The sequence below is a fragment of the Pyrus communis genome, chromosome 7 (genome assembly GCF_963583255.1).
Source record: "Pyrus communis chromosome 7, drPyrComm1.1, whole genome shotgun sequence".
Taxonomy (NCBI): domain Eukaryota; kingdom Viridiplantae; phylum Streptophyta; class Magnoliopsida; order Rosales; family Rosaceae; genus Pyrus; species Pyrus communis.
The window spans coordinates 27,194,796-27,211,414 of NC_084809.1; the positions used below are offsets into that span (position 1 = coordinate 27,194,796).

Sequence of the window (16,619 nt, forward strand, 5' to 3'; positions counted from 1 at the left end):
TTTCCTCTAAGAGAATATTTTTTATCATCACCCTCAAGTGATGGTGATACTTACCACCTTATTTATCATCGTTAGATATATTTAAATTTTAAAATATGTGTAGTAGATATACACAAATCTCAAAATTTAAATTTATTCACAATTGATAAATAAAATAGTGAGCAATACCACAACTTAAAGATGGCGAGCAAAAATGTACTTATTTCTCTAATATGGCGTGGAACAAGAAACTTGACTGTTAAGTGCACTTGTGCTGTCTAACTCAATTAATGGAGAACCGCACCTTTATCTGCTGTCTAAGTCAATTAATGGAGAACCGCACCTTTATCTGCTGTCTAAGTCAATTAATGGAGAACCACACCTTTATCTCCGGCCTTGTAAATTAACGTCGGGTTGTTAGCAATTCAATTCATATGGGGCCATTGACCCCACTGGTTTAAGTAGATTTATATGGAATCTAATATATTCTTGAAGGACAATTTAAGAAATTTTGAAATGTTGTGACTTTTAAGAGGAATCTACATTACACGTCTTGAAGGTGACATACAAAAATAAGATCTCTCACCAAACTTTATAACCTTTGGGTTCTAGCTTTTTCAAATCATGTAATTTTAAATTCTTGTCTTCATCTCAGTTTGCTAAAGAGATTATAACTTTGAAATTCATGTTTTGTTCTTTCTTGCAATTGAATTTGCAGGACACATTTTAAATACATCTCCAACAAGTCTCCGATGTGATGATGGGTCATCAGTGCAACTCTCATCATTTTTTACACGGGACAAGTTTTGTTCTATGGGAAATGACGTTGGTTTAGCACCAAGACACCGTGCATCCTCTAGGATCTCCAATGTGTATTTTGTTTATGAAAGAACATTGCTCTTGATCTAGCCACCACAATAACGCCAAAACCGAACAAGGTCCAAGCAGTCATACACACACATAATATAACCAAGGCTTGAATTCAGCCAACAGAAACCACTCTACCAAGGCTTCTCCCTTGAGGCGGAAGCTTGCAAGCTTAAATCCGATAAGCGGTCGCGGACGATTATAGTGGTGCCCATCTTGTTCTTGGACCTATGACTAATAGTCATAGCATGACTCCAAGTAGCATATTTGTCTCCATCAAAGAATTTGGATGCACATAAGATCTCTTACTTACGAGTGAAGAAGAATACTACTAGATCGTAGTACTAAGTGACTGCAAAGATTATTTTTAGAATTTCATTATAACAAAAAGAGTAATATCCCGATTTTGCAACTAATTATTATCAGAGTGAAAATTAAGTTTTTAAATTATTTTTTCATGAAAGTCAGTCCTTAAACTTATTAAATGTCACATCTCGGCCCGGGGCGGATCACTTCCCGGGCCCGCTCCACCACCGTAGCACGATATTGTCCGCTTTGGGCTTACCATTCCCTCACGGTTTTGTTTTTGGGAACTCACGAGCAACTTCCCAGTGGGTCACCCATCATGGGATTGCTCTAGCCCCCTTCTCGCTTAACTTCGGAGTTCCTACGGAACCCAAAGCCAGTGAGCTCCCAAAAGGCCTCGTGCTAGGTAGGGATGGGAATATACATAAAAGGATCACTCTCTTGGGCGATGTGGGATGTCACAATCCACCCCCCTTAAGAGCTCGACGTCCTCGTCGGCACACACGCGGTCAGGGTTAGGCTCTGATACCAAATTGTCACATCCCAGCCCAGGGCGGATCACTTCCCGGGTCCGCTCCACCACCGTAGCACGATATTGTCCGCTTTGGGCTTACCATTCCCTCACGGTTTTGTTTTTGGGAACTCACGAGCAACTTCCCAGTGGGTCACCCATCATGGGATTGCTCTAACCCCCTTCTCGCTTAACTTCGGAGTTCCTACGGAGCCCGAAGCCAGTGAGCTCCCAAAAAGCCTCGTGCTAGGTGGGGATGGGAATATACATATAAGGATCACTCCCCTGAGCGATGTGGGATGTCACATTAAAACATGTCAATTACATTTCTAATACTAGATGCAAAGCCATTTTGTTTAATTTTTTGTTAATTTAAGTAACGCAACTTTCATGTGATACATTTGATCAATTTTTCATCAATTTATCTTATTCAATCTTAAAAAATAATTTAGAGATCTAATTTTTACTCAAATGTTAATTTAGAAATCAAGTCGACAATTCATCCTAACAAAAATGAAACGCGAAATATAATTCAAAGACCATTACTGCAGTTAAGCCTTTATAATTTTTACCAATTATCTATTCTAAAGTTGGAGGGGATTTGGCACTGTTCATGGCTATAGTCAATTGTTTGCCCTTTGATTTCATCTCATTTACAATAAAACCATGAGATTTGGGCTTGGTTTGAAGGGTATTTATTAGAACTGAGAAGGGTAATTTTGTCCGGAGGGTTTAGGGCGAATTATCCCTTGATTTCACCTTATTTACAAGAAACCCATCAAATTTGGGTTGGGTTGGAAGGGCAATTTTGACCTCTCAGTTTTGAGCGAATTCGGGGGTTGCCGTGTAGGTTTTCATTTGTTGTCCTTCAATGAGGGTTTTCGGGGGGATGGATGCTCTGAGAGAGAGAGAGAGAGAGAGAGAGAGAGAGAGAGAGAGAGAGAAGAGAGAGAGAGCGAGGGGGAGGGGTATAGGCGATGGATTTCAGAAGTGGTAGAGTGGGGATGGTCAGAGAAAACCATGTGGGTCATCCGGATTTGCAGTTGCATGCCTAGATTTCCAAAGATAAGTTCATTTTTTTAATTTGTTTTTTTTACTGTCAGCTTAGATCGTCATCATTTCTGCCTTTTTGTCAGGTTTTGGGGGATTCTTCAGAGATATTACTTTCCCTTATTTGTTTTGTTTTCTCTCATTTTTGACATTCATCTCTCTTTCTGTTTGTTTGTTCTATATTTTAAGGTCGGTTGCTTTTTTTTTTTTTTTTTTTTTGAGTTTTTTTGTGTGGCTTTCTATTTATTTTTCCAGGTTATAGATCTGATGGTTTTTTGTATACAAATCTTGGTTTTGTTTTTCCTGGAAAATTGTTTTTATTAGATTGTGGGTTCATGGATTTTAATTTCTTTCATTTGTTTGAGGTTGCAAAGCAGGAGGTTCTCACCTGAGGGTTTAGTTCAAGGTATTGTTATTATTATTTTTAGTTCTTATAGTTTAATGTTTCGAATTGATGTGATGTTCTCTATTTTTATTGCTGGGTAGAGATTCCATATATTCTAGGTCTCTAGAAAACGCCTTTTTAGTTCTACGGGAGGAACTAAATAACACATTTTTCCTGAATCCCATAAGCCTGCAAGAAGCAAAACAAGATAATAGTCATTTATACAATATAAACACATGAACTCTGTTCGAATTCTTACTCTTATTCTCTCTATTTTTTGCCTATTTAGTTTGGACTCCCATCGCAGCGTCATCATTTTGGTATGCATATGTGGTTCTTAGTTTGAAGAACAGAAGTTACCTTTGTTTTGAAATTGCAATTTAGTTGCTATCTGTGTCTATGTCTGGTTGCTCCTTAGGGAGTGAGTGAGGGCACACAGTAAGAAATCATGGGATGCACTCCATGCTGTTCTAGGAGAAATGAGAAAAGGGTTTTATTTTCTTTGCCAATCTCGGCAAAAGTTCTCAACTTTATTAATTTTTCTACACTTTGTAGGTCTGAGCAGGTGTGGGAAGAGCTGCCATCTGCAGTGGCTAAACTATCTGAGGCTAGACATCAAACATGGAAGCTTCACTGAAGAGGAAGACAACATTATTTGTAGCCTCTACAACCAGATGGGAAGCTGGCAAGTAAACAAATTTAAATGGTTATTTTTTTAATTTCTTAATTTATAATCCACAATTAATTCCTTTACATGATTTTGTCTAGAATTCGTTTAAAGATTTAAATTTCTTTTCACTCTGTTATTGGGTTTGATTTTTCCCCATTTGTTTTGCAGTTTGAGTTTACTGAGTTCTGCGGATTCACTCAATTGCAATCATCTCTTCTGCAAGTAATCTCTAACTTCATTGTTAGATGTATTAATACTTGGAATGTGGTTGATCATATTGCCACCTGTTTTAATACTTGGAATGTGGTTGATCATATTGCCACCTGTTTTGCAGTTGGATGTATTAATACTTGGAATGTGTTTGATCATATTGCCAGTATTTGCTTATTTTTTACAGCACTTGCACTGTGAAGTCGATGAAATCAGGTTCCTTTTGTCCAGTTTATAAAATTCCATATCGGCGCAGAGGTATGTGATAGGAGCATATTCATGCGACTTAAATGGCTTGTTTTCGTACATTTACGTTATGTTTCTTTAGTTATTTTAGTCCTTTATGCTTCTTTCGTGTGTTTTTAGGTTCATATGGCTAAGGAAGCAAAAAGATGCATTTTGGAGCATTTTGGAGCAAAATCGGACTTGGATTGGATAGCTTATGTTTGGAGCAAAAGGAATGAACGAAATTAAAGACCAAACTATCATAACCACCTATCATCACTTATCATCACCACATATCATTCATTTATCACTTATCATTTCATTCATTTATCACTTATCATAATCATTCATTTATCACTTATCATATCATTCACTTATCACTTAACATATCATTCACTTATCACTTATCATACTCATAATCATCTACACATTTCAACCATTTAAACACATGCATTTCAACTCACATGCACACCCACCTCTTTCCACCTAATCCACATGCTTTCACAACCTAAAACACATGCACATTCACCCTAAATCAATCACATACACAACCTGCCATCATTTCTCCCCCCTTTGCCGTGCATTGCACATCAACACATTCCAGCTTTTCTCCTTCTCTTTGCAGCCACACTTCCACATGCATTCCCTCTTTTCCTAGCTGTTTTTCCATCATTATTTCAACCTAACATTCACCCACATGCACCCTTTAAACAAACCCAAACATGCAGCCACATATTCCACCCTTTGCCGTGCAAAACATCTCCATTTCAGCACACTCCACATGCAATTCCAGCTTTCCAACCTAGCCACATTCACATGCATTCACTCATAATCATTCACCAAACTTGCAGCCACATTTCCACCTATTCCTAGCTGTCATGTTCCCTCTCATTTACCTATAAATAAGCATGCATTGCAGCCACAATTCATTCATTCCATTCACAACACAACACACAACACAAACACACATCTTGTGCCGTGCATCACCTTCCATTTTGTGCAGTTTTTCTCCTTCATTGCAGCCACTCCAACCATTCCCCACTCCATTCCACATACACCTAAAGCCCTAAACATCTCCTTAGACCTTGTGCTACAACAACGAGGAAGAGAAGAGTGCATAAACGTTCATACAATTCAAGTTTGAGTTGTTAGAATGTTTAGGTGTTTCTTTGATTTCAATGTTTAAATTCAATTCTCTTTGTTTTGTACGTATGAGGAATGGAAGAGAAGAGTGCCTAAACGTTCATACAATTCAAGTTTGAGTTGTTGGAATGTTTAGGTGTTTCTTTGATTTCAAAGTTATGAGGAACTAAACCCCCCTTTAGCTAGGGGGGTGATTCGAAACTATGTTTATGTTTGCAATATGAATTGATTAACTTTCGTTGGAATTTCATAAGTTGTTGATTCAATTTGTTTAACCGTTTGATTGATAACTTATTTATGTATGTTTATTGAGAATGCGCGCTTAATTTTCATGCATGAATATGACGCTAGAATATAAGTGAGTTTCACCTAATCGTTATGAACTTATATTCACAAGTAGTGGAGGTTGCTTATAAACAATCGCGTTAAATGAATTCTTGGCACGAGTTTCATGCTCATCATAGTAACGAATGCCTCGTCAACACTTATAGTTTTCATAATGCTTAATGATCTTTGATTGTATCTTTATTGTGCTTTTCACGTAAAGGACTTTTGGAGAATGTGGTGAATTGCGTTGCGCTAACCCATCCAATTCATTAACTTAAGGAGAACTTGACGGTTAATTTAAGCGGACCTAATTAACCCGGGGTGTTGAGTTTCATAACTTATCGAAAGACCAACTGAACATCAATCTTGTATGCAAGTGTAACATGTGTGGAGAAGAACCCCTTGGCTATTCCATCATCCATATTTTCATCACATTCATATTTACATTTTGCCTTTAATTATATTCTGTCCATTTAATTTAATATCGTCCAAACACATTTCCCCCATATTTTTTTAAGTCTTAGTCATTTGATTTGTTTTAAGTCTTTTACGTTTGTTTAGTTTTGCATTCTTTGAGTCTAGTAGAGTGTTTTATATTGTGTTTTTACGTTTTTGAGTCAAATCCAAGTGATTAACAATCCCTCCTAATCTCCGGTCCAGAACGATCCCTACTTACATCATTACTACAATTGTCAAAAAGAGGGTTTAATTTGTGTGCGTATAAATCTCGCATCAGTATGAATCATGATAATTTTATGTTTGTGCTGAACTGTTAAGGCTACAATTGTTTTATGTGAAATCATTTACTTTCATCATAATGAGTTTACTTCTAGGGCAGTGCAACCTTTAAAAGGAAAGGATACGTTCAGACCAAAAAAAAAAGGGGAAGGGATACATCCATTCTTTTGTTTAAGATCAAAACTATTTATGAGTCATATTTATAAGCAAGTGTTTATATTAGGAGGTGGTATGTTGACTAAGCTTTTCAGTTAGAAGGTGGAGGTGTCTTTGAGGTTTAATACAATACATAAGTGGATTCTTTAATGTTAGATTACATTTTCAAATGTTTTGGTACGTTAGGTCAGGTTTTGGGGGATTCATCTCTCTCTTTATTCCCTTATTTGTTTCATTTTCTCTTATTTTGGGGATTCACTCTCTGTTCTGTCTATTTGTTCTTTGTTTTAAGGTCAGTTGCTTTTTTTTTTTTTTGGGTTTTTTTTTTGTGGGTTTTCAGTTCGTTAATTTGTTTAGTTGTTAATTTTACAGTTTAATTGTTTCCCCTAATTTGGATTGTTAAGTTTTGGACCTTTTTTTTTTCCCAAAATCCACATGAACTGAGCTTTAGTGCTTAAAGGAGACCTGGGTTTTATTCTGTGCTGGAGTTTATAATGTATTTAGATTGGGAACACAATCTTTGTTGAATTCTAAGTTTATATCCACTTTTGCTTTTTTCCCCTTCAATGGTTTCAATTAATTGTTGTTTTAGTATAACTACTGCTCTCTAAGTTGCGAAATTAGGTGTAAGAAAATCTTTTGTATACTCATATTGAATTGTTGATTTCCATGGAAGCTAAGGATATGTATAAATGTATTCTGGGCTTTTGGATCTGTTGGCTTTTCTGTTTTGTTCAAAATTGTTGATTTCTTTTGTGGAATTGGGTTTTAGCCTCGAATCGGAGACGTGGGTGCTTGAGAACGTTTAATTTTTACATGCATTGTAAAGCCTTTGTTAGTGTAAACATGTTTGAATCTTATACTTTCTATTTTTTTTTTCTTTTTTTGTTTGTATTTTTTAGGCAAGCAAAATGATGTAAACTGGCGATTTACGGTGGCTTTGAAAGGGTGACTTGCTCTTATAAAGTTCTAGAAGACAAACTGCTTTGGAGCCAGAAGCACTCAGTAGCCAGAGCAGCGGCCTTTCTCTCCCTTATCGGAAAATGGGTGCTTTCAGGGTGAGCCGCAATGCTCTTAATTTCAAGTAATGGGTTTGTGTTAATGTGCATATCTGCCGAACTTTGCATTTAGTTTCTTGGAATTGTTTTTTTTTTCTTTTTCAATTATATATTTTAGTGCTTTTATGTTTGTCGTTCAGTGCTGGAAAATTGGAAAGCTCTGGAAACAATATAGTTCTTGAGCTAATGTGAAGATTTTGGGTTGAATACTTTGATTTTGTTTTTCTATTTGCACTTAGAAAAACAGAGAATTGTGGTTAATTATTGTGATGTGAAGCTTCTATTTTTTCTTTTCTATAAATATTATTCATGGTTTGAAAATTCGTAGGAAAGCGTTGACATTCTTGCTAGTATATGTCTAAATTTAGAGTGGAAATTTATGCACTGGTTCCTCGATAGAAACTAAAGTTAGGTTGGAGGTTTATCTGCTAATTTGAGTATTTGATCCACTAATTAAAGCTTTTCTCTAATAAGGCGTGGAAGAAGGAAGTTGACTGTTATGTCCACTAGTGCTGTCTAACTCAACTAGTGGAGAACCACTTTGCACAAACTTAAAGGAGAATTAGACCTTTATCTCCAGCCTTATAAATTAAATGTCAGCTGTCAGTGATTTAGTGATTCACTGATTCATATGGGGCCATTGACCCCATTGACTCTTCTATGATCACACACGGTACCGTCACTGAAACACTTTAAATTGAATCACCATAATACCCCGGTGTTCAATGTAAGTTCTTCCTAGACCTGACAATGTCTGACACGACTTGTTAACTCGACACAATACGATACAAAATTAACAGGTTATCAGGTTGATACGATAACAAATCGGATCGTTACCTATTAACCTGATAAACATCTATTAAGATAACGGATTAGTACGAATATACACGTTGGTAACCCAATACACGATAAGCAAAATATTAATTTAATAAGTTTACACCCCTAAAAATACTATAATAATTATATATAGCATATATATATAATTAAATTTTAAAAATTTGGAAAAAAAATGAGGTAATTGTTGTAGGCCTATTTGATTGAATGATCGAGGGTTTAGAGAGAGAGAGAGAGGGGGGGTTCGGCAATATTGAGAGAGAAGAGAGATTGATTTAATTGTGAGGTGTGTTTGATTCAAACCATTGTGCCTTTATTTATAGTCGTAGGATAGGTAAAAACCTTTCCCTTTAGGATTACAATATTGAATAGGTAATCTACTCCTAATAGGAATATAAGATACATTCCCAGATTCCCTAGGATTTACACAATCACATTCCTATTCTAAATATGACTACAACACTCCCCCTTGAGTGTGTAAATACTCAACAAACCATCCCATCAGATCTTCAGCAAATAAGGTAGAATAGTTGATGAAGTCATCGGCACAACGGGTGATCGCGAGTCTCAAATTTAAGTGAAGCATGCATTTGTAGTAAAACTCACAAAACCTTGTTATGGTAAAACCCAAGGCATGGGAAAAACCCTTAGACTAAGGAGAAAAGTGAGAAGTATGCATAATGTCTAAAAAAGAACGTCAAACTGGACAAATGTAGTAAACTCAATGGAGTATGATCATCCCAGGATGGGTGCCTCATTAAAACCTCATTAGGTAGCAAAAATCCAGTGGGAAAAATGCTCCTAATTGTAGGAAAAAGAGTACATTAAGATCATGTGAGTATGCTTTTAGATACTCCCCCTGAGTTAGACATAACTTCTAAATAAAAGAACTACAAGCGATTCAACTCAGATAATTTACAAATACTGATTCCTTAGACGAGCTTCTGAAATGTCAACTTAGGCAATGACTTGGTAAAGAGATTGGCCAGGTTGTCTTGGGAACGGATTTGCTTGACTTCATGTTCTAATGTTGTTGCTACTGGTGTGAGTAAAAGAACTTCGGCGCTATGTGCTTGGTGTTGTCTCCCTTGATGTATCCCTTCTTTAACTGCTCGATACAAGCTGCATTATCTTCAAAGATCGTTGTAGGAAGGTCAACGACTGATGTAAGACCACTAGTGCTTCGAATATGTTCCATAACTTCTCTCAGCCAAAAGCACTTACGCAATGCTTCATGCAGGGCGAGAATCTCAACATGGTTAGACGAAGTCGCAACTAGCGTTTGCTTGGTAGACCTCCAAGATATAACGGTGTCTCCAACGGTAAAGACATAGCTCGTTTAAGAACATGCTCTATGTAGGTTAGATAGATATTCAACATCTGCGTAACCAACAAGGCGAGAATCAATCCGAGGGCCATAGGGGGAGGCAACACTTGGAGATTTGCGGGTATAGAACAAGCCCAAATCCGTAGTACCTTTGAGGTATCGAAAAATGTCTTTAACACCATTCCAGTGCCTACATGTGGGCGCATTGTTGTATCTTGCCAAAAGATTCACAGCGAAAGAGATGTCGAGTCTAGCGCACTGAGCCAAGTACAATAAAGCCCCAATTGCACTTAGGTAAGGAACTTCGGGTTCCAAAATCTCTTCTTCGGGTTCCAAAATCTCTTCTTCATCCTCCTTTGGATGGAAGGGATCTCGATTAGCATCTAGAGTCTGAACGACCATGGGTGTACTCGAAGGCTTCGCTTTATCCTCATTAAAATGATGCAACACCTTTTGGGTGTAGTTCGATTGATGTACTAGGATTCTATCCAAACAATGCTCGATCTCCAGGCCGAGACAATATCGAGTTTTCCCAAGATCCTTCATCTCAAATTCCGATTTCAAGTGTGCAGCAATTTCCTCAAGCTATGAGGGAGTCCCAATGAGATTCATGTCATCGACATAAACTACAACGATTACAAATCCGAAATGTGACTTCTTTATGAACACGCATGGGCATAGTTTGTTGTTCACATAACCCTGTCTTGTCAAATATTCACTCAGACGGTTATACCACATTCGCCCGAATTGTTTTAATCCATAGAGTGACCTCCTCAACCTAATTGAGAAAGTGTTCCGTGGTCTAGAACTATTTGAGCCAGTCAATAGAAGTCCTTCTGGAACTTTCATGTAGATTTCCATATCTAGATCCCCATAGAGATACGCGGTTACCACATCCATAAGCTGCATATTCAGTTTTTCGGAAACTACCAAACTAATTAGGTAGTGGAATGTTGTAACATCCATTATGGGGAATACGTCTTCTCGTAATCAATCCCTGGGCGCTTAGAGAAGCCATGCATTACGAGGCGTGCTTTGTATCGCACTATTTCATTCTTCTCATTACGCTTCCTCACAAAAACCCACTTGTAGCCAACATGCTTCACGCATGGTGGTGTAGGAACAATAGGTCCAAACACTTTATGTTTCCTGAGCGAATTGAGTTCGAGCTGGATTGCTTGTTTCCAGTTTGGTTATACGTCGGCATTCATCAACGGAACATGGTTCAATGTCATCGCTAAGTATAATGTCAGTAGCTACTGAGTACGAGAATGCATTGTTGACGATCATCTCATTCCTATTCCAAACCTCATCCAATACTGTGTTGTGGACCAAAATCTCACGATTCTCTAGAGGTCGACATGTTTCATCTGAAGCATCACCGTAATCTAGAATAACTTCATGCGTTGGAACGGATAAGTGAGCAATGGTCGGATGTTATGAAACCTTTGAACTAAGGGGTCTGCCATGCTTCAGGGTTGGAGCAGATGATTGGCTAGCCACCAATGTACCTTACAGCGTGGAAGGTGTGACCTTTCCACCTTCGGGAACAGTCTAGCCTTCCCAGGTGGGTTGTTTACGTACACGGGGTACATCTATCCTTGTAGGTGTGTTTGCAGCGGGTATATGTGATCTTGTCACCTTAGCTAGATCATTAAAAGCATTTGGCATGCTTTGAGCAATGCTCTGAAGATCTATAATTCGATGCACCTCAGTTTCAAATTGGGTAGTGCGGGGATCTAAATGAAACATAGTGGGAGCATACCACAACAATTCACGGTGTTTTACAGGAATGGTAGCATGCTTATCTCCCCTTAATGACAGGAAGATTGTCTCATCAAGGTGACAATCCACAAAATCTGCGGTAAAAAGATCTCCTGTCAAGGATTCTAAGTAGAGAACAATTGATGGCGAATCATAACCGACATAGATTCCTATTTTTCTCTGAGGACCCATTTTGGTACGCAGCGGCGACGCTATTTTCATATAAATGGCGAGCCCAAACACCTGTAAATGCGAGACGTTAGGCTCGTATCCAGTGACCAACTGTAACTATGAATGTGGTTGAGTAGCGATAGGCCTTAGGTGGACCAACATAGCTGCGTGCAATATTGCATAGTCCCGGGCAGATACCGACAGTTTGGTTTGCATAACCAAAGTCTGAGCTATCATTTGAAGGCGCTTTATGAAAACTTCTGCATCAGTACCTACTGACATGCAATAATCGTCAAAAGTCTGTGACGTAAACTCTCCAGCGTTATCCAGTCGAATTGACTTAATTGGATAATTTGGGTGGTGAGTCCTTAGCTTAATAATTTGAGTTAGGAGTTTAGCAAACGCGGCGTTGCATGTGGACAACAAGCAAACATGTGACCATCTTGTCCATGCATTAGCCAACACCATAAAATATTTAAATGGTCCGCAGGTTGGTTGGACTGGTCTACAAATGTCCCCCTGAATCCTCTGAAGAAATTTAGGAGGGTCATGAATAATCTTTGTATGGGAAGGTTGAGTATTCCACTTCCTTAAAGAACACGCTTTGCATGGCGTAACTTCAACATAGGGATGTCACTTATGCCTATGAAAAGATTTGAGGATACGGCGCATCATGTCACGTCTAGGATGTCCCAAACGGTCATGCCAAAGCAACAAAGTGTCCTAGAACTCAGGTATAGGGCCGGCCACACTGTGGGCTTTTATGCGCGAATGGTTGTAATGTACAACCCACTCGGCAGTCGTTCCAACTTCTAGTGAATATACTTCTGGCCATATTCGTATGAAGTGATACAAAGAAATTCAGAACCATGATCTTCAGTGGTTTCAAGATGATATTTATTATCTCGAATATCTCTAAAACTTAGCAACGTTCTTCTGGAACGTGGAGAATATAGTGCCTCCTTAATGGTCAAGATTGTACCATTATACAACATGATACGTGCCTTTCCGCATCCTTCAATCAGGTTGGATGGGCCTGAGAGAGTTGTCAAATGAGCTTTCTTGGGTATTAAGTTAGTAAAATAATGTCATTTAAGCAAGATGGTGTGCGTGGTTACACTATCTGCCAGACAACTAACTTCCCTACTAGACATACCTAGAAATAAATTTATTGAATTGGTCACATGCATAGATATAAGTCCATTCATTCAATTAAGCAATTCGAGAAAATAATATCCATTCAAATAATAATCCATAATTCAAACAAACCAAAACCAAACAAATTATTCCAAATACATAGAAAAATTGTTCAAAATTAAACCATAAACCTAGCAAAATAGGGGGTAGGGCCGGCCACTCCTAATGGGTTCGGCCACTAGGGGTAAACACCCTAAAAAAAACATGTCTAATTTATTCACCCATAGGCGCTGACGCCTCCTGAAAATCTGATATCTTCATTGATGTAGTTGCATCTTCCGGATGATCCATATGTGCAAAGTTAGACTCACGACAGGAATGATACTTGGCAATAGCCTCAGGGGAAGCTCGGCATACGCGTGACCAATGATCCCTTGGTCCACATCGATATCACATGTCCAGTTCAGGAGAAGCAGCCTTAACGGGAACTTTGCCCTTGTTCTTGAAGTTTAGGACATTAGGGGCGAGTGGTGGAAGTTGCTGGGTCGTAATTCTTCCCTTAGGTGCGGCACTCTGTTGACCTTGGGCCCATGGCTGGGCTTGCCGCCTATTGCCACGGCCACGACGGTTTTTTTGTCATTTATGGCTGCTAGAATAGGTCGCATGCGCTTTAGGCGTGACGTTTGAGCTAGTGGGTCTAGCTTGATGATTCTTCATCAGACGCTGGTTCTGCTTTTCAGCGTGAAGTAAAATAAAGATCAAATCTGAAAACTTAGTGAATTGTTGTGCTCTATGTTGTTGCTGCAGGATAATATTGGTGGCATGGAAGGTCGAATAGATCTTCTCCAGGAGATCTGATTCGGTTAGTTCCATTTTGCAAAATTTCAACAAAGAACGGATTCTACAAACTTCAGAGTTGTATTCATTCACGGACTTAAAGTCCTGGAGCGAAGATGCTGCCAGTCGTGTCTTGCTTCAGGCAAGTATATGTCTTTTTGGTGATCGAAACGATCGGCCAAAGCAAGCCAGAGGGTGCGTGGGTCCTCCTCAGTGAGATACTCAGTCTCCAGTGCATCATAGATGTGTCTTCGAATGAAGATCATTGCAGTAGCCTTCTGAGCTTCGTCAATAGGTTTGTCGGTAATAGGTGCCTCGATGGTGGCTCGAATTCCCTTTGCAGTTAAATAGAGCTTCATGGCTTGTACCCACTTCAGATAGTTTCTTTCAGACACTTCTAGAGCGGAGAAATCAAGCTTATTCAAATTCGACATGTCCCTAAAATGGAGGAGAAAACGTGATTAGTCATATGGTAAGCCATAGACATATATCGTAGAAAATATAGGTTCTATAGACATGTAGTGGTTTAATTTATGCATGAAAACTACGGGTTTCATGTGGTATTTTTGAATGAAAACTTCAGGTTTCAAAGGCACTAAATTTGAAACTACAAGTTCAATTTAGTTTTTATGAACAATTAGTTCATAATGAGAGGTTCCTGCAAGAAACACATAATGTAATATACTAATTTGGATATAGTGGATTTGAGGTTCTTCGGGAACTCTAGTGTGAGAGCTTTGTTACTATGAAAGTATGTGACGGCTCAAAGTATAAAAATAAATTATTGAATTGTTAATGTCCAAAAGTGATCTTCAGGTAAATAATTTTGGATTCATTATCAGATTAATGGACTGCAGATCACTTTTAATTAATTCAATAAATCGGATCATACATGGTCGATTGTAGAAGCAAAATAATATTATTGGTCAAAAAATATAGCCCCAAAATAATTTGGGCTTAGTGTTATGGGTAATATGGCACGAGTTTGGGTGCCTTAAGCATAAGGAAAGGCCCAAATGACCTCGAGTGATGGCTGCAGGCCACGGGTGAGGAAGGGGGCATGGGAGCAAAGCTCAAAAGCTTGCGGGTTTGGCGCGGAAAGCCCAGCCGCGATGGCTGGCTGCATGGGACGCGAGCCATGGGAAAATCCCAGCTAACTAGGCTGGATTGGATGCAAGCCGAGGCAGGCAGTGAGCCCAACAACCATAAAGGTTGCGGTATGCAGGAGTGGACTCAGCCAATCTGGGCTGGCAGCGTTTTGGGCATGGGGCTTCAAGCCCTGCCAAGTTGAAATCCAGGCCGTGGCCTGGTGCTGTGTCCATAGTGATGGTGCGGTGGTATGCCGTAGCATATCCCATTCCTATATAATTTTCAAAATCCCTTAGGGTTTAGGAAACCCTAAATATGCTTCTAATTTATTTTCTATATTTTGACTCACAAATTCCACATAACAATTGAAATGTTCAATGCATGAAACAAATATATATATATATTGACAAATATATGAACATATACAATATATATATATATATATATATATATCGAAAGGAAAATATAAACATAAAGGGGTTCATGCATCATGGGGAATGTTTTCATGCTTCGTGGACGTTTTAAATACCTTCCTTTATTTTAAGCGTACCTGATTAGGAGAAAACAAATAAGCCTTTGAATGTGGTGGATGATAGCCTCCTTCTACGATGCGTCAATTCCTTAGCTTCTGGCAATAGCGTGCTGATAACGTGTTGTAGGCCTATTTGATTGAATGATCTAGGGTTTAGAGAGAGAAGGGTTTGGCAATATTGAGAGAGAAGAGAGATTGATTTAATTGTGAGGTATGTTTGATTCACCCCATTGTGCATTTATTTATAGTAGTAGGATAGGTAAAAACCTTTCCCTTCAGGATTACAACAATGAATAGGTAATCTACTCTTAATAGGAATATAAGATACATTCCCAGATTCCCTAGGATTTACACAATCATATTCCTATTCTAAATATGATTGCAACTGTAATATATTTTTATATGGTTTAGTACTATTCCTTTATTTCATTTTATAATTATTTTGGTAACTTCTCATAAATTAAATGGTTTATAATGTTTGGTTTTTCTATACTTTGTTTATGTACAAGAGAGTTCTGATGTGGAAAACCTTATTGAAATCATCATCAACATAACTCTTGAAAGCAATAGATCAAGCCAAAGTTCCAATATAATTTATCCATGATGATTGATGAAAATTTGAGGATTTTGTAAAATTGAGTTTCATTGGCAAGGTTTTAACTTCTGAGAAAGGCTTCACAACCTTGTAAAGAAAAACTCATTCATTTTGCATATCCTTGCACATTTGATATTTTGTAGTAGACTAGTAGTGTATTGGTGTGTTTTTATTAGGCTCTTATTTTGAAGTGTAGATCTAGTACTTAACGACAAATGTGTTTTTATGTTTTGAAGTAATATTTATGTGGCAATGTGGTATGTGCAAATTTAAGAAAACAAACTGATTTTCTTAAAGGGTCATAACGGGTCGGGTCCTTTTACCTGTTGGATAAAGTGACCTAACCTGTTAAGGACCCGTTAAGATAACGGATGTGACAAGATACATCCTGATGAGTCCATATTATACTATATATTTTACCCTAATCTTAGTATTAATTTATTGATTATTTTGGTCGAATTTTGATACTTTAAATTATATTTTCAATGTAGGACATTTGACTTCCTCTGAAGCAAAAAGTGATTAAACGGATGAATGTTGGAGTGATTCCAATTGGAGGAAGTTCATGTGCCTTTCAAGATGATTGTATCAAAATTCCATATTTTTCTACCAAGTTGTTTGACCATGGCGATGAAATTAAGGCCCAGAGCGTAGCATTCCAGATTGATGTTTTTGGACGTTTTGGGTATTTTGGAGGTCAATATGGTG

At 38.1% G+C, this 16,619-nt stretch overlaps 1 protein-coding gene across 1 annotated transcript; it reads right to left on the reverse strand.

Moving 5' to 3' along the window:
* Nucleotides 1–9,798: 9,798 nt before the first annotated feature.
* On the reverse strand, nt 9,799–10,188 carry LOC137740762 (secreted RxLR effector protein 161-like). The gene has a single exon (XM_068480572.1). It carries the CDS (start codon nt 10,186–10,188, stop codon nt 9,799–9,801), a length of 390 nt encoding a protein of 129 aa, XP_068336673.1.
* Between the last annotated feature and the right edge of the window lie 6,431 nt (nt 10,189–16,619).